Source organism: Notothenia rossii (assembly GCF_949606895.1).
Source record: "Notothenia rossii genome assembly, chromosome: 8".
In the NCBI taxonomy this organism is placed as follows: domain Eukaryota; kingdom Metazoa; phylum Chordata; class Actinopteri; order Perciformes; family Nototheniidae; genus Notothenia; species Notothenia rossii.
In genome coordinates this window covers 585,965-604,381 of record NC_136906.1, presented here as the reverse complement: position 1 = coordinate 604,381, position 18,417 = coordinate 585,965, and the positions used below count along the sequence as shown (strand labels likewise).

The 18,417-nt window shown below is 47.0% G+C and overlaps 2 protein-coding genes and 1 long non-coding RNA gene across 3 annotated transcripts; 1 reads left to right on the top strand and 2 right to left on the bottom strand.

The window, feature by feature from the left end:
* Positions 1-199: 199 nt before the first annotated feature.
* On the bottom strand, positions 200-5,122 carry psmd3 (proteasome 26S subunit, non-ATPase 3; the record flags this gene model as incomplete). The annotated part of the gene is made up of 2 exons (XM_079642198.1): positions 4,836-5,122; positions 200-399 (listed from the first exon to the last, which is right to left on the bottom strand). Coding segments are annotated over exons 1-2 (351 nt in total), but the record flags the coding sequence as incomplete, so codon positions are not given.
* A 155-nt stretch (positions 5,123-5,277) lies between these two features.
* LOC307015323 (leucine-rich repeat-containing protein 3-like) lies at positions 5,278-8,111 on the bottom strand. The gene is made up of 5 exons (XM_079643836.1): positions 7,874-8,111; positions 7,629-7,751; positions 7,046-7,207; positions 6,891-6,969; positions 5,278-6,097 (listed from the first exon to the last, which is right to left on the bottom strand). The coding sequence occupies exons 1-5, from the start codon at positions 8,042-8,044 to the stop codon at positions 5,844-5,846; spliced, it is 789 nt and encodes a 262-aa protein (XP_079499962.1). The 5' UTR covers positions 8,045-8,111; the 3' UTR covers positions 5,278-5,843.
* A 7,746-nt stretch (positions 8,112-15,857) lies between these two features.
* LOC307015872 lies at positions 15,858-17,721 on the top strand. The gene is made up of 2 exons (XR_013801666.1): positions 15,858-17,505; positions 17,588-17,721. It is a non-coding gene; the product is annotated as an uncharacterized lncRNA (long non-coding RNA).
* The last annotated feature ends 696 nt before the right edge of the window (positions 17,722-18,417 follow it).

Genomic DNA, 18,417 nt, shown 5'->3' with positions numbered 1-18,417 from the left:
ACAACATGAGACACACAGAGACAACATGAGACACACAGAGACAACATGAGACACACAGAGACAACATGAGACACAGGGACAACATGAGACACAGAGAGACAACATGAGAGACAGCATGAGTTAGACAGAGACACTGTGTGTGTGTGTGTGTGTGTGTGTGTGTGTGTGTGTGTGTGTGTGTGTGTGTGTGTGTGTGTGTGTGGCTCACCTCCTCCAGCTTGCTCAGCAGGAAGTCTCTGGTGACGGTGTTGTTGGTGAAGAACCCGGTGAGGGCTTTGAGCAGCACGTTGGTGTTCAGCCTCCTGCTGGTGGAGGGCAGCGCTCTGAGAGCCCGGAGCACGAAGCGAGGCTCCTTCCCAGACACCGCCTTCTCTATCTGCTTCACATGCTCCCTGATGTCTGAGGGGGGGGGGGGGGGGGGGAGGAGGAAAGAGAGAGAGAGGAGGAGGGTAGAGAAAGAGAGAGAGAAGGAGGGGGGGGAGAGAGGAGGAGGAGGAGGAAAGAGAGAGAGAGGAGGAGGGTAGAGAAAGAGAGAGAGAAGGAGGGGGGGAGAGAGGAGGAGGAGGAGGAAAGAGAGAGAGAGGAGGAGGGTAGAGAAAGAGAGAGAAGGAGGGGGGGAGAGAGGAGGAGGAGGAGGATCAGGTGTTAAATCAGACTCTCGTTCCACCTGGAGTAGATCCTGCAGAACACAAAGTCATTCACCAAAGCTGCACCTTCACCAGCTTTGAGAACACGTCACTTGTTAGACGCTTTTATCCAAAGCGACTCACATACCCAACACTGTGTCCCCACAGGAGCACTTTGGGGTGAAGGGTCTCAGGCAGGGGGGGGGGGGGGGGGGGGGGGGGGGTAGGCTAGGGAAGGCTAAGGCTTCCCAAATATGTGTGTCACTGCATCCTGGTAAAATAAAGATAGAATGTATAATGTTTGTGTCTTTGACATTAGCGCCACCTGTGCTCTGAAGCCACCTGTGCTCTGAACTCTGAAGCCACCTGTGCTCTGCAGCCACCTGTGCTCTGAAGCCACCTGTGCCCTGCAGCCACCTGTGCTCTGCAGCCACCTGTGCTCTGAACTCTGAAGCCACCTGTGCTCTGCAGCCACCTGTGCTCTGAAGCCACCTGTGCCCTGCAGCCACCTGTGCCCTGCAGCCACCTGTGCTCTGCAGCCACCTGTGCTCTGAAGCCACCTGTGCCCTGCAGCCACCTGTGCTCTGCAGCCACCTGTGCTCTGCAGCCACCTGTGCTCTGCAGCCACCTGTGCTCTGAAGCCACCTGTGCCCTGCAGCCACCTGTGCCCTGAAGCCACCTGTGCTCTGAAGCCACCTGTGCTCTGAAGCCACCTGTGCCCTGCAGCCACCTGTGCTCTGAAGCCACCTGTGCCCTGAAGCCACCTGTGCTCTGCAGCCACCTGTGCTCTGAAGCCACCTGTGCTCTGCAGCCACCTGTGCTCTGCAGCCACCTGTGCTCTGAAGCCACCTGTTCTCTGCAGCCACCTGTTCTCTGCAGCCACCTGTGCTCTGCAGCCACCTGTGCTCTGCAGCCACCTGTGCTCTGCAGCCACCTGTGCTCTGCAGCCACCGGTTCTCTGCAGCCACCTGTGCTCTGAAGCCACCTGTGCTCTGAAGCCAGCTGTGCTCTGAAGCCAGCTGTGCTCTGAAGCCAGCTGTGCTCTGAAGCCACCAGTGCCCTGAAGCCAGCTGTGCTCTGAAGCCACCTGTGCTCTGAAGCCACCTGTGCTCTGAAGCCACCTGTGCCCTGAAGCCACCTGTGCTCTGAAGCCAGCTGTGCTCTGAATCCAGCTGTGCCCTGAAGCCACCTGTGCTCTGAAGCCAGCTGTGCCCTGAATCCAGCTGTGCTCTGAAGCCACCTGTGCTCTGAAGCCAGCTGTGCCCTGAATCCAGCTGTGCTCTGAAGCCACCTGTGCTCTGAAGCCAGCTGTGCTCTGAATCCAGCTGTGCCCTGAAGCCACCTGTGCTCTGAAGCCAGCTGTGCTCTGCAGCCACCTGTGCCCTGAAGCCAGCTGTGCTCTGAAGCCAGCTGTGCCCTGAAGCCACCTGTGCCCTGAAGCCAGCTGTGCTCTGCAGCCACCTGTGCCCTGAAGCCAGCTGTGCTCTGAAGCCAGCTGTGCCCTGAAGCCACCTGTGCCCTGAAGCCACCTGTGCTCTGAAGCCACCTGTGCTCTGAAGCCAGCTGTGCCCTGAAGCCAGCTGTGCCCTGAAGCCACCTGTGCCCTGAAGCCAGCTGTGCCCTGAAGCCACCTGTGCTCTGCAGCCACCTGTGCTCTGAAGCCAGCTGTGCCCTGAAGCCACCTGTGCTCTGAAGCCACCTGTGCTCTGAAGCCAGCTGTGCCCTGAAGCCACCTGTGCTCTGAAGCCAGCTGTGCCCTGAAGCCACCTGTGCTCTGAAGCCACCTGTGCTCTGAAGCCAGCTGTGCCCTGAAGCCACCTGTGCTCTGAAGCCAGCTGTGCTCTGAAGCCACCTGTGCTCTGCAGCCACCTGTGCCCTGAAGCCACCTGTGCTCTGCAGCCACCTGTGCTCTGAAGCCAGCTGTGCTCTGAAGCCACCTGTGCTCTGAAGCCAGCTGTGCCCTGAAGCCACCTGTGCTCTGCAGCCACCTGTGCTCTGAAGCCACCTGTGCTCTGAAGCCACCTGTGCTCTGAAGCCACCTGTGCTCTGAAGCCAGCTGTGCTCTGAAGCCACCTGTGCTCTGCAGCCACCTGTGCCCTGAAGCCAGCTGTGCCCTGAAGCCAGCTGTGCTCTGAAGCCAGCTGTGCCCTGAAGCCAGTTCAACAGACCTGGATATGTTTGAATTATCTTAACTAACCCTAACAGACGAGATCTCGCAAAGCGGTCCTACGACGCTGGTTATCAACTCGGTAAATCAAGCCAGGGTTTCTCTCTCCGGCTGAGAGCAGTTCACGTGAAAGGTGCGGGGTTAGCTACATTTGACCAATCACAAACATGGAGAAGCTACTGACAGTGCAGCGTCATACTTCCTGAATGAAAAGTCAACTATAATATTAGACATATGAAGAAGTTAAACTTTAAACATCCATGACTTAAACACTTGATCCAGGATCAAAGCCACATAGCTGCACCTGCAAGGTGAATACAGCTGGTAACAGAACAAGTGTTTGAATGCGTACATGAACAGGTTTATGATATCACTGCCCCGTCTAAGACACCATCTGACTTTCATTACATTTGACTCGAGTGCTTCCTCAACTCAATGTGTTGCTTCAAATAATCCTTCTGCATACAGTATGTGACACTGTGAGTGTTGCACGGCCAGATACGGCTCAGCTGACTCAGATAAGGAGATATATTATTATTGTATGATCGATGATGCTATTGATGATGTGATATGAATGATAAGTGCGACACGTCGGCGTCTTCCCTGCACACGGCAGCTTTTCTGTATTTCCTTTATCCTGTAATATGACTTGATAGATTTAAACTCTGCACACTGAGCTCTGATTGGTCAGCAGGCGGTGCTTTCACTGAGTTAATCTCTCATCTATAGACGCCGGAGGCGGGCAGCTTCAGGTACAAAAAGTGATTTAGCCTTCCCAAACCTGAGCCTCACGCGCCGCCTATGGTCTCAGGGACACAACGACATGCTGACTGCAGTGGGGTTTGAACCTGAGACCCCCTGATCTCAACACCTGCATGTGGCGCAGTCCACTGCCACATGCCGCCGCGCGTTTGATCTATCATTATAAAACATATCATATATATTATTCTGAAATGGACCAATCTGCACAATGACTACTTTTACTGTCTTTCACTATCTTTTGATGAGAATACTTTTCTACTTTCACTTGAGGAACATTTTGAATACAGGACTTTTACTGTAACAGAGTATTCCTACACTCTGGTACTTCTACTTTTACTAAGTACAAGATCTGAGTACTTCTACTTTCACTCAAGTACAAGATCTGAGTACTTCTACTTTACTCAAGTACAAGATCTGAGTACTTCTACTTTACTCAAGAACAAGACCTGAGTACTTCTACTTTAACTCAAGAACAAGATCTGAGTACTTCTACTTTCACTCAAGTACAAGATCTGAGTACTTCTACTTTCACTCAAGTACAAGACCTGAGTACTTCTACTTTAACTCAAGAACAAGATCAGAGTACTTCTACTTTCACTCAAGTACAAGATCAGAGTACTTCTACATTTACTCAAGAACAAGATCTGAGTACTTCTACTTGTACTAAAGACCCGAGTACTTGTACTGAAGTACTCCTTCCCTCTGAACCTCTAATATAAACATTAGATGATTTGATCTGTGATGTTTGAAAGCTTCAGTTAGCACATGCTAGCTCTCAATGCTAGCTGTGTGTTGACTGGTTAGCCGCTGCTTCTGCTTCACACACAGATTACTCCTGAGACTACGTGTATTAATACCTTTAGTTACAGATCTGGATCAATGATGTGACATAGAACAACTCTCTGATCAGACTTCAGTCACACCTGGAGTCCATTCAGTCCTCTACCTGTTAGCTGCATGACACAGTGAGTTAGCTGCTGATGCTAACAGGCTAACAGACAGATATAGTGTTTTTACCGGACAGACAGGGCTCCAGATCCCGGAGCGTTAGCGCTTTACCCCCGGTATACCCAGTAAGGTTCTCTCTGGTTCTTTTACTGAAGAACCAGACCTGAGTCTTTCTGTCACCTGAGGGTTAGCTTCTGAGTTAGCTGTTGATGCTAACAGGCTAACCGATATGATCCTGGAGCTTTTACCAGGACAGCCAGGGCTCCAGCTCCCGGTGCTTTAGCTCTTTAACCCCGGTCCCCCCCCCGTGTACCCCCGGTTCCCGGTCCTACCCTCCAGCGTGAGGCTGTCCGTCTCCCCGGGTTTAGGCTCTTTCTTCCCCGCTCCAGGAGCCTCTTCCTCCGGCATCTCCTCCTCCAGCGGCTCCTGCTTCTCCTCCTTCTTCTGGGCTCCAGACTTCTTCTTCGCTGCTAACTCCTTCATGGTGATGAGTGGAGGAACGGGGAACTCTTTAAAGGACTTTTAAAGAACTCTTTAAATGAGTTTTAAAGAGTTTATTATTGAATATCTGCGCAGTCACTGCAGCACGATGACTGGCAATAGTGAGAGCGCTAAGGATTCTGGGAAACATCAGACCTGAAGACATGATCACAGTAAACAACAGGCAGGCAGAGGTAGTCGAGCACAGAGCGATTTTTTTAGAAAAACCCGGAAAAAACAACAAACTAAAACAAATCACATGACGTCACTCAGGAATGAAGGTGTTTATTTAAAATGTTGGTCTTTTTTACTTTTGTACACTTTAATTAATTTGTTGTATCATTAAAGTATAAAACATCACATCAGGGAAACAAATAAATAAATAAAAGTTTCTTATCTCAGATTAAATATCTACACATTTAGTTTTGCCTTTTAATTAATAATGTTTGTGCTTATTTGTTGTTATAGTCCTCTCTTGTTATACAAGGTGAAGAGGATCAGAAGACTTCAATGTATGTGTGTGTGTGTGTGTGTGTGTGTGTGTGTGTGTGTGTGTGTGTGTGTGTGTGTGTGTGTGTGTGTGTGTGTGTGTGTGTGTGTGTGTGTGTGTGTGTGTGTGTGTGTTTTGTCTTGATGTACATTATTTAATTTCACATTCTGTTCTTGTGCATATCATCATCTATTGACATGTATATAGACTTCTTGCACTATTTCCTATTTTGTATTTCTGTATTTTATTATATGTCTCTTTGTTGGAGGAGCTCAGGTCAGAAGAATTTCATTGATATGTCTACACTGAAGCTGCTGAGCATCTGATGATAACACCTTTGAATTGAACATGACCCTGATCAGGTGTGTGTTCACACAGTAGAGTTCCCGCAGGCCTCCCCCTCCCCAGCAGGGGGCGCTGCTGAGCGGCTCTGCAGGGCCCTCACGTAAGCCATGTGCTGTCGGGCCAGATGCTGGTTCTGCCGGATGTAGTTCAGCAGGATGGAGACCAGGGCGGAGAACCACAGGATCATCGTGAGCAGCATCACCAGGTCCGGGTTCCTCCTCACCGACAGACACAAGTCCCAGTCCTGCATCAGCAGAACCAGGGGGCGGCCCACTGCTCCTGGAACACAGACACACACACACACACACACACACACACACACACACACACACACACACACACACGCTCATCAGCAGGACCAACGCACACACACACACACACACACACACACACACACACACACACACACACACACACACACGCACACACACACACACACACACACACACAGACACACACACGCTCATCAGCAGGACCAACGCGCACACACACACACACACACACACACACACACACACACACTCTGGCCGTTTCTCAATCGCGAGGATGCTTGCTTGGTAGCACATGTCTTCCGAGTCACTTCCTTCAGAAGCGAGGCAAGAATCCTTCCTGGCATTCGGAAAACGAAGAGTAGAACAGGCTAGCAAGTTTGCAGCTGTGCGTCATATGAGAGGCCCCGCCTTACATTTTCCGCCACAGATTTGGGGAAATTTGTCTGTGCGCAAAGCATTGTGGGGATTTGAAGGACGCAAAGTCTACCCATGTGCAGCCTCGAAATTACCCCCGAACCAAGGACGCGGCCTCGGTGGAATTCCAAGTATGCTGGAGATTGGAACAGTCCTTCGGCGGCACTCGATGACGCAGCATCCTTGAAATATTGGCTTGGAAGCCAGTTTCCTCGAGATTGAGAAACGGCCTCCGGCTCACTCCACTCACAGTTCGCGTTAAAATGAATCATGCTGCGTCACATGACCCCGTACAGAGCCATGTGACACGCTGTGTGTGTTACAGTTTGTGATGGGACGTGTGACGCTGTAACACAGCAGCACACGGTGGGGGGGCAGAGACGTACCGAGGTTGTGGAGGTCTGAGGTCTGACAGATGACTCCGGGCAGAGACGACGGGTCCAGAACCAGCTCCGGCACCATCAGCTGATCAGAACCACATACAGTTACTCTCTGATCACTGAACACACTCAGCTGTTCTCTGATCACTGAGCACACTCACCTGCATCCTGCAGTCACAGTGCCAGGTGTTGTGTGTGAGTTTGGTTCTGGATCGCAGCCCGCCCAGCGCCGCCGGGTCCAGAGCCGTCAGCAGGTTGAAGGACAGGTCGAGGAACCGCAGGGAGTCCAGACCGCCGAAACACCCGGGGTCCAGAGAGGACAGCTGGAACAGGAAGGGGACCGAATCAGAACCAGAACCAGAATCAGAACCAGAATCAAACCAAAAGACAGCTTAATGTTAGCTATACAAAATATTAAAGATACAAAAATTACACAATTTACAAAATACACATCCTGTAACAGGGCTAACAGGTGAGTCAGTATTACCTGTCTGCAGATGAGTCAGTACCTCTCTGCAGGTGAGTCAGTATTACCTGTCTGAAGGTGAGTCAGTACCTCTCTGCAGGTGAGTCAGTACCTGTCTGCAGGTGAGTCAGTATTACCTGTCTGCAGGTGAGTCAGTATTACCTGTCTGCAGGTGAGTCAGTACCTCTCTGCAGGTGAGTCAGTACCTGTCTGCAGGTGAGTCAGTATTACCTGTCTGCAGGTGAGTCAGTATTACCTGTCTGCAGATGAGTCAGTACCTGGTTGTGAGACAGGTCCAGCTCATCCAGAGGCAGATCAGAGAAGCTGTTGGCTGGCACAGAGCTAAGAACGTTACGGTCCAGGAAGAGACGGTCAGTGCTGTTGGGGAACCCCACAGGTAGCTGAGGACAGGTGAGGGTTAGACAGCTAGCTGAGGGCAGGTGAGGGGATCAGGTGAGGGTCCCCACACACACACACACACACACACACACACACACACACACACACACACACACTCTCTCACCTGTGTGAGTCTCAGCCCACTGCAGCGTAGTGTCAGCCCCCCCCCAACCCTCTCTGATCGTTGGCAGATGTTTTGGGCGAATACTCGTCCGCCGCGCCACCGGAGGCCAAGGGTCGCCGGAGACGATGACATCACCAGGCTGTAGACCAATAGGATCACAGGAAGGAGCATCTTTGATCTGTGAGAGGGTGAGAGAGAAGGAAGACACCTTCAGGTATTCATCAGTTCATAATCACTGAGAGGCAGGTCACCTTCAGGTATTCATCAGTTCATAATCACTGAGAGGCAGGTCACCTTCAGGTATTCATCAGTTCATAATCACTGAGAGGCAGGTCACCTTCAGGTATTCATCAGTTCATAATAACTGAGAGTCAGGTCACCTTCAGGTATTCATCAGTTCATAATCACTGAGAGGCAGGTCACCTTCAGGTATTCATCAGTTCATAATCACTGAGAGGCAGGTCACCTTCAGGTATTCATCAGTTCATAATGACTGAGAGGCAGGTCACCTTCAGGTATTCATCAGTTCATAATCACTGAGAGGCAGGTCACCTTCAGGTATTCATCAGTTCATAATCACTGAGAGGCAGGTCACCTTCAGGTATTCATCAGTTCATAATCACTGAGAGGCAGGTCACCTTCAGGTATTCATCAGTTCATAATCAGTGAGAGGCAGGTCACCTTCAGGTATTCATCAGTTCATAATCACTGAGAGGCAGGTCACCTTCAGGTATTCATCAGTTCATAATCACTGAGAGGCAGGTCACCTTCAGGTATTCATTAGTTCATAATGACTGAGAGGCAGGTCACCTTCAGGTATTCATCAGTTCATAATCACTGAGAGGCAGGTCACCTTCAGGTATTCACCAGTTCATAATCACTGAGAGGCAGGTCACCTTCAGGTATTCATCAGTTCATAATCACTGAGAGGCAGGTCACCTTCAGGTATTCATCAGTTCATAATCACTGAGAGGCAGGTCACCTTCAGGTATTCACCAGTTCATAATCACTGAGAGGCAGGTCACCTTCAGGTATTCATCAGTTCATAATCACTGAGAGGCAGGTCACCTTCAGGTATTCACCAGTTCATAATCACTGAGAGGCAGGTCACCTTCAGGTATTCATCAGTTCATAATCACTGAGAGGCAGGTCACCTTCAGGTATTCATCAGTTCATAATCACTGAGAGGCAGGTCACCTTCAGGTATTCATCAGTTCATAATCACTGAGAGGCAGGTCACCTTCAGGTATTCATCAGTTCATAATCACTGAGAGGCAGGTCACCTTCAGGTATTCATCAGTTCATAATCACTGAGAGGCAGGTCACCTTCAGGTATTCATCAGTTCATAATAACTGAGAGGCAGGTCACCTTCAGGTATTCATCAGTTCATAATCAGAGAGAGGCAGGTCACCTTCAGGTATTCACCAGTTCATAATCAGAGAGAGGCAGGTCACCTTCAGATATTCATCAGTTCATAATCACTGAGAGGCAGGTCACCTTCAGGTATTCATCAGTTCATAATCACTGAGAGGCAGGTCACCTTCAGGTATTCATTAGTTCATAATCACTGAGAGGCAGGTCACCTTCAGGTATTCATCAGTTCATAATCACTGAGAGGCAGGTCACCTTCAGGTATTCATCAGTTCATAATCACTGAGAGGCAGGTCACCTTCAGGTATTCATCAGTTCATAATCACTGAGAGGCAGGTCACCTTCAGGTATTCATCAGTTCATAATCACTGAGAGGCAGGTCACCTTCAGGTATTCATCAGTTCATAATCACTGAGAGGCAGGTCACATTCAGGTATTCATCAGTTCATAATCACTGAGAGGCAGGTCACCTTCAGGTATTCATCAGTTCATAATCACTGAGAGGCAGGTCACCTTCAGGTATTCATCAGTTCATAATCACTGAGAGGCAGGTCACCTTCAGGTATTCATCAGTTCATAATGACTGAGAGGCAGGTCACCTTCAGGTATTCACCAGTTCATAATCAGAGAGAGGCAGGTCACCTTCAGGTATTCATCAGTTCATAATCACTGAGAGGCAGGTCACCTTCAGGTATTCACCAGTTCATAATCAGAGAGAGGCAGATCACCTTCAGGTATTCATCAGTTCATAATCACTGAGAGGCAGGTCACCTTCAGGTATTCATCAGTTCATCATCACTGAGAGGCAGGTCACCTTCAGGTATTCATCAGTTCATAATCACTGAGAGGCAGGTCACCTTCAGGTATTCATCAGTTCATAATCAGAGAGAGGCAGGTCACCTTCAGGTATTCATCAGTTCATAATCACTGAGAGGCAGGTCAGCTTCAGGTATTCATCAGTTCATAATGACTGAGAGGCAGGTCACCTTCAGGTATTCACCAGTTCATAATCAGAGAGAGGCAGGTCACCTTCAGGTATTCATCAGTTCATAATCAGAGAGAGGCAGGTCACCTTCAGGTATTCACCAGTTCATAATCAGAGAGAGGCAGATCACCTTCAGGTATTCATCAGTTCATAATCACTGAGAGGCAGGTCACCTTCAGGTATTCATCAGTTCATCATCACTGAGAGGCAGGTCACCTTCAGGTATTCATCAGTTCATAATCACTGAGAGGCAGGTCACCTTCAGGTATTCATCAGTTCATAATCAGAGAGAGGCAGGTCACCTTCAGGTATTCATCAGTTCATAATCACTGAGAGGCAGGTCACCTTCAGGTATTCATCAGTTCATAATCACTGAGAGGCAGGTCACCTTCAGGTATTCATCAGTTCATAATCACTGAGAGGCAAGTCACCTTCAGATATTCATCAGTTCATAATCAGAGAGAGGCAGGTCACCTTCAGGTATTCATCAGTTCATAATCACTGAGAGGCAGGTCACCTTCAGGTATTCACCAGTTCATAATCACTGAGAGGCAGGTCACCTTCAGGTATTCATCAGTTCATAATCAGAGAGAGGCAGGTCACCTTCAGATATTCATCAGTTCATAATCACTGAGAGGCAGGTCACATTCAGGTATTCATCAGTTCATAATCACTGAGAGGCAGGTCACCTTCAGGTATTCATCAGTTCATAATCAGAGAGAGGCAGGTCACCTTCAGGTATTCATCAGTTCATAATCAATGAGAGGCAGGTCACCTTCAGGTATTCATCAGTTCATAATCACTGAGAGGCAGGTCACCTTCAGGTATTCATCAGTTCATAATCACTGAGAGGCAGGTCACCTTCGGGTATTCATCAGTTCATAATCACTGAGAGGCAGGTCACCTTCAGGTATTCATCAGTTCATAATCACTGAGAGGCAGGTCACCTTCAGGTATTCATCAGTTCATAATCACTGAGAGGCAGGTCACCTTCAGGTATTCATCAGTTCATAATCAGAGAGAGGCAGGTCACCTTCAGGTATTCATCAGTTCATAATCACTGAGAGGCAGGTCACCTTCGGGTATTCATCAGTTCATAATCAGAGAGAGGCAGGTCACCTTCGGGTATTCATCAGTTCATAATCACTGAGAGGCAGGTCACCTTCAGATATTCATCAGTTCATAATCACTGAGAGGCAGGTCACCTTCGGGTATTCATCAGTTCATCATCACTGAGAGGCAGGTCACCTTCGGGTATTCATCAGTTCATAATCACTGAGAGGCAGGTCACCTTCAGGTATTCATCAGTTCATAATCACTGAGAGGCAGGTCACCTTCGGGTATTCATCAGTTCATCATCAGAGAGAGGCAGGTCACCTTCAGATATTCATCAGTTCATAATCACTGAGAGGCAGGTCACCTTCGGGTATTCATCAGTTCATCATCAGAGAGAGGCAGGTCACCTTCAGGTATTCATCAGTTCATAATCACTGAGAGGCAGGTCACCTTCGGGTATTCATCAGTTCATCATCAGAGAGAGGCAGGTCACCTTCAGATATTCATCAGTTCATAATCACTGAGAGGCAGGTCACCTTCGGGTATTCATCAGTTCATCATCAGAGAGAGGCAGGTCACCTTCAGGTATTCATCAGTTCATAATCACTGAGAGGCAGGTCACCTTCAGGTATTCATCAGTTCATAATCAGAGAGAGGCAGGTCACCTTCAGGTATTCATCAGTTCATAATCACTGAGAGGCAGGTCACCTTCAGGTATTCATCAGTTCATAATCACTGAGAGAGGCAGGTCACCTTCGGGTATTCATCAGTTCATCATCAGAGAGAGGCAGGTCACCTTCAGATATTCATCAGTTCATAATCACTGAGAGGCAGGTCACCTTCAGGTATTCATCAGTTCATAATCAGAGAGAGGCAGGTCACCTTCAGGTATTCATCAGTTCATAATCACTGAGAGGCAGGTCACCTTCAGGTATTCACCAGTTCATAATCAGAGAGAGGCAGGTCACCTTCAGGTATTCATCAGTTCATAATCACTGAGAGGCAGGTCACCTTCAGGTATTCACCAGTTCATAATCAGAGAGAGGCAGGTCACCTTCAGGTATTCATCAGTTCATAATCACTGAGAGGCAGGTCACCTTCAGGTATTCATCAGTTCATAATCACTGAGAGGCAGGTCACCTTCAGATATTCATCAGTTCATAATCAGAGAGAGGCAGGTCACCTTCAGGTATTCATCAGTTCATAATCACTGAGAGGCAGGTCACCTTCAGGTATTCATCAGTTCATCATCACTGAGAGGCAGGTCACCTTCAGGTATTCATCAGTTCATAATCACTGAGAGGCAGGTCACCTTCAGGTATTCATCAGTTCATAATAACTGAGAGGCAGGTCACCTTCAGGTATTCACCAGTTCATAATGACTGAGAGGCAGGTCACCTTCGGGTATTCATCAGTTCATAATCACTGAGAGGCAGGTCACCTTCAGGTATTCATCAGTTCATAATCACTGAGAGGCAGGTCACCTTCGGGTATTCATCAGTTCATAATCACTGAGAGGCAGGTCACCTTCAGGTATTCATCAGTTCATAATCACTGAGAGGCAAGTCACCTTCAGGTATTCATTAGTTCATAATGACTGAGAGGCAGGTCACCTTCAGGTATTCATCAGTTCATAATCACTGAGAGGCAGGTCACCTTCAGGTATTCATCAGTTCATAATCACTGAGAGGCAGGTCACCTTCAGGTATTCATCAGTTCATAATCAGTGAGAGGCAGGTCACCTTCAGGTATTCATCAGTTCATAATCACTGAGAGGCAGGTCACCTTCAGGTATTCATCAGTTCATAATCACTGAGAGGCAGGTCACCTTCAGGTATTCATCAGTTCATAATCACTGAGAGGCAGGTCACCTTCAGGTATTCATCAGTTCATAATGACTGAGAGGCAGGTCACCTTCAGGTATTCATCAGTTCATAATCACTGAGAGGCAGGTCACATTCAGGTATTCATCAGTTCATAATCACTGAGAGGCAGGTCACCTTCAGGTATTCATCAGTTCATAATCAGAGAGAGGCAGGTCACCTTCAGGTATTCATCAGTTCATAATCACTGAGAGGCAGGTCACCTTCAGGTATTCATCAGTTCATAATCACTGAGAGGCAGGTCACCTTCAGGTATTCATCAGTTCATAATCACTGAGAGGCAGGTCACCTTCAGGTATTCACCAGTTCATAATCAGAGAGAGGCAGATCACCTTCAGGTATTCATCAGTTCATAATCACTGAGAGGCAGGTCACCTTCAGGTATTCATCAGTTCATAATCACTGAGAGGCAGGTCACCTTCAGGTATTCATCAGTTCATAATCACTGAGAGGCAGGTCACCTTCAGGTATTCATCAGTTCATAATAACTGAGAGGCAGGTCACCTTCAGGTATTCACCAGTTCATAATCAGAGAGAGGCAGATCACCTTCAGGTATTCATCAGTTCATAATCACTGAGAGGCAGGTCACCTTCAGGTATTCATCAGTTCATAATCAATGAGAGGCAGGTCACCTTCAGGTATTCACCAGTTCATAATCAGAGAGAGGCAGATCACCTTCAGGTATTCATCAGTTCATAATCACTGAGAGGCAGGTCACCTTCAGGTATTCATCAGTTCATAATCACTGAGAGGCAGGTCACCTTCAGGTATTCATCAGTTCATAATCACTGAGAGGCAGGTCACCTTCAGGTATTCACCAGTTCATAATCAGAGAGAGGCAGGTCACCTTCAGGTATTCATCAGTTCATAATCACTGAGAGGCAGGTCACCTTCAGATATTCATCAGTTCATAATCACTGAGAGGCAGGTCACCTTCAGGTATTCATCAGTTCATAATCACTGAGAGGCAGGTCACCTTCAGGTATTCATCAGTTCATAATCACTGAGAGGCAGGTCACCTTCAGATATTCATCAGTTCATAATCACTGAGAGGCAGGTCACCTTCAGGTATTCATCAGTTCATAATCACTGAGAGGCAGGTCACCTTCAGGTATTCATCAGTTCATAATCACTGAGAGGCAGGTCACCTTCAGATATTCATCAGTTCATAATCACTGAGAGGCAGGTCACCTTCAGGTATTCATCAGTTCATAATCACTGAGAGGCAGGTCACCTTCAGGTATTCACCAGTTCATAATCACTGAGAGGCAGGTCACCTTCAGGTATTCATCAGTTCATAATGTGACCATGAATATGTACTTCAATAGGTGTTAGTGCATGTGAATTGTCTTCAAAGGCTAAAATCCCGTTACGGAACATAGTGACATCACTAAGGAACCCTTGCGCTCCTATTGGCTAGTGCTCTGACTTGTAGGTGATAGGCTTAGGGGCGGGACCTCTCTAAGGGGGGGACCAATCACAACAGAGCCTTTTTTCTCTCACAGCTTGAACCCAACATGAAGGAGTGGTTCTCTGCCTGAGACCCTAAACACAGAACAAAGGATATAACTGTTCTGTTGAAGAAGAGGACAGACGGCAGGAAGGAGACGGGTTATAATCTGAGATTAGTCTCCCTCTGAGGGACAGATTACTGCGACAGGTGGAGAGGAAGTGTCCCTAAAGCCTCTCTGACTCTCAAGATCACTCAGTATTAAGATAAAGGAATAATATCACCGGTTAAAATAACATCTCAACATAAAACACAGAAACAACATCAACGAGCTAGAGATCATAAATGGGTTGTTTGAGTAAAAATAAAACGTGTTGGTCGCTGATATCAATAATGAATTAACCATGAAGTAAAACAAATAAAACAAACAAATAATTACATAATATTTAGATAAAATATAAAATAATACAATTAAATGTTTTTATTAAAAACTCATAAATCTAAATAATAATCAAATGATTTGAGAAGTTAGCAAACTGCCTATAAATGAAACATGTTTAGATTCATTATTATTATTATACAGGAACACGCAGCGATAAACAAAGAGTTCAACTTTATCACTGAAAATCAACAACGACACAAACTGTAGAAAATCAGCAAAAACAACAACAACATAAACAACAAAAATAACAACAACAACAACAACACCTAAATAAAAGAAGAGCTGCTACTCACGTCTCAGACAGAGGAGAAGAAGAAGGGGAGGAAGAAGAGGAGGAGGAGGAGGAGGAGAAAGAGGAGGAAGAGGAGGAGGAAGAGGAGGAGGAGGAGGAGGAGGAGGAGGAGGAGGAGGAGGAGGAGGAGGAGGAAGAGGAGGAGGAGGTGAACCAGCAGCGCCCCCTGCTGGTCTAAACATCACTAACTCTGACAACAACGACAACAAAAAAACAAAAAAGTAAACATGTACACAAAAAAAACAACTAATAAATAACAACAAGATATATGAATACGAGGAGTCGGGGTGAAGTTAGAAACACACGTTAACCATGATCAGCCTTTTAATTGTAAATTCCCTTCTCTTTATGTCATTTAGTCAAACGTTGTGGAGTTAGAGAAAAGGGGCTTCTTAACGTGCTGTTACCCGGGGGGGGGGAGTTACATATGAGTTCATATAACATTGGGGCGTGTGATCGTAGAGCAGGGGGGGTATGCTACGAAGCAGGATGTTCTCTGAGCGGCTAACTTCAGGTTGACTCTGGGTTTCAAGACGGCCGGCAAAAATCAGCGACCGTGTGAACGTGAACATGAATAGAATATCACCTCCCATCTTCAGAGCAATCTGACTATTAGAACATTAGCGTTAAGAAAGCTTACTTAAATATCTGCCACAACATAAGTAACCGGATCAGAGTAACATTAAGTACAGTCCGCGGCATATCACATCATAATGTATCATCTCCTTATCTGAGTCAGCTGAGCCGTATCTGGCCGTGCAACACTCACAGTGTCACATACTGGATGCAGAAGGATTATTTGAAGCAACACATTAAGTTGAGGAAACACTCGAGTCAAATGTAATGAAAGTCAGATGGTGTCTTAGACGGGGCAGTGATATCATAAACCTGTTCATGTACGCATTCAAACACTTGTTCTGTTACCAGCTGTATTCACCTTGCAGGTGCAGCTATGTGGCTTTGATCCTGGATCAAGTGTTTAAGTCATGGATGTTTAAAGTTTAACTTCTTCATATGTCTACTATTATAGTTGACTTTTCATTCAGGAAGTATGATGCTGCGCTGTCAGTAGCTTCTCCATGTTTGTGATTGGTCGAATGCTCCAGATACCACCCCTTTCATGTGAACGCGCTCCTAACTAGATAGGACACGGCTGGCTTGAGCGATCCACTTGATAACCAGCGTCGTAGGACCGTTTAGTGAGAGCACGTATGTTTTGGATTAGACCAACCGGCTAACTCAAACATATCCAGGTCAGGTTGAACCAGCTTCGTAGTACACCCTCCTGGTGTTAGAACTCAGACACTTAGGAGGTAGGACCCAATTGCACGACCCGGGAGACAGAGGTAAAGTATTGGTAAGATACTTTATTTCCAAAAATACAGCAAAAAATAGTCACTATCGAATCTCTAGCTGAGATGACAAAAATTGGGAACAAAATGGAAGCGCTCACGTAGTGAGGAACAAAACTTTACAAGAGCACAAAGAGAGCATAGACTGACCATGGCAAGAGACAAGACCAACTGACACTGAACACTGGGAGACAGGGGAACTTAAACTCATGACAACAAGACACAGGTGGGAACAATCAGGGGAGGGGCTAGTGATGATGAGCACAGGAGACACAGAAGGGGTACAGGTGAAAACAATGAGGAAATCAGACACACCAGGGAGACTAACGACAAACAGGAAAACACAGGGAGAAGGACCAGACAATACACAGGGAGGAGAACATGACAAGGAGAACAGAAAAACACCCACCACCAGACACACACAACTAAGAACATGGCACAACACAAGAATCGTGACAGCAGGGGGTCAAACTCAATTCAGAGGGCCGGTTGTAACTTTAAGACTATATAAAAATACATACTGTATTTACATCTCTCATATATAATATAGTTAACGTTACGCAATAACCAGGAAGAGAGCTATTGTTGTGATTCATCACTATTGGTATGGGTTTAGAGTGCACATATGAGACTTCCAAACAGAAAACTGAAACGTCACTTATGGGTGAGTGTTTTTAGCAGAGCCATATGAGGTCCTTGTGATTCTGTTGATTATCACCTCTCTGTATTATGTTGCAGCTCAGCTGATTTTGGATTGATGGCGAAGGGAGAGGGACTTAAGTGAGAGTGAAAACACAAGGTAAGTTTCAAATAGGTCAGCCATTTCCCCTCCTATAGGTTGCTAGATGTTTCTAACCCTTTCTCCTGTCTGCCTCTCTCAGCACAAGAACCCCAAGGGGTTTCAACGGAGCCTGAAGACCTGCACTGAGACCCTCACCACTGAGTCTCACCTCCCAGAGTTCTGCAAGCCTCTCCCTGTTCCTTATTTTGATTAAACAGACATTAAGCTTCCCAATGGTTTTGTTGTTGCTGTTGTTGTCTTTAGTGATAGTTAAATTGCTCCTGCTGACTTGAGCCAGCCACTCTTTCCTCCTCTCTGTGTCAGTGGGGAAGCCGTACATGTGTACTCCTTTCTCTGAGCGCTTGGAGAATCCCCCGGCAGCACAGCAAACCATGGGGGAGACGATATGCCAGGACAACACGGAGGAAAAGGCACAGACAAACTGCACGATATGCTATGTTTATTGAATTCCATTTATTTACATGGATGTTCCTAAAACAACACATTTAACATCAACATCATCATCATCATCATCATCATCATCATCATGCTGCTGCTAGTCCTTTGACTCATTGTGCTGTCAGTTGACAAATCATTGATCGGCACCTGTGGGTCTCCTGTCCTTTCTGGAAGTCATAAAGATTACATTAGTACTTTAGATTACTTGTGTCCTCAATTACCTGGGCCCAGGAGTTCAAAACTTTTAATCCCTATCTGATCAGATCAGATTTGGATTTTGGGGAGTTCAAAACCAAAAAACAGGATTAGGATCACTTTGATATCCGATCAGGAAATCCAATCCAAGCTTTAATCTGGATCAAATCTTGAAAATGGGTAGTTCAAACCGACAACACAGGATTGGGATCAGTTTGATCCCAAAGAACTGGATCCCCCTGATCCCACCAGAGGGTGGATCTCCAGTGGATTACC

Excerpts from the sequence above, each read along its gene's own strand:
- LOC307015323 (XM_079643836.1), bottom strand. The coding sequence starts at position 8,044 with ATGCTCCTTCCTGTGATCCTATTGGTCTACAGCCTGGTGATGTCATCG. Across the intron at positions 6,970-7,045 it reads ACTGTGACTGCAGGATGCAG|CTGATGGTGCCGGAGCTGGT; the intron begins GTGAGTGTGCTC and ends GGTTCTGATCAG. Across the intron at positions 6,098-6,890 it reads CTCAGACCTCCACAACCTCG|GAGCAGTGGGCCGCCCCCTG; the intron begins GTACGTCTCTGC and ends TCTGTGTTCCAG.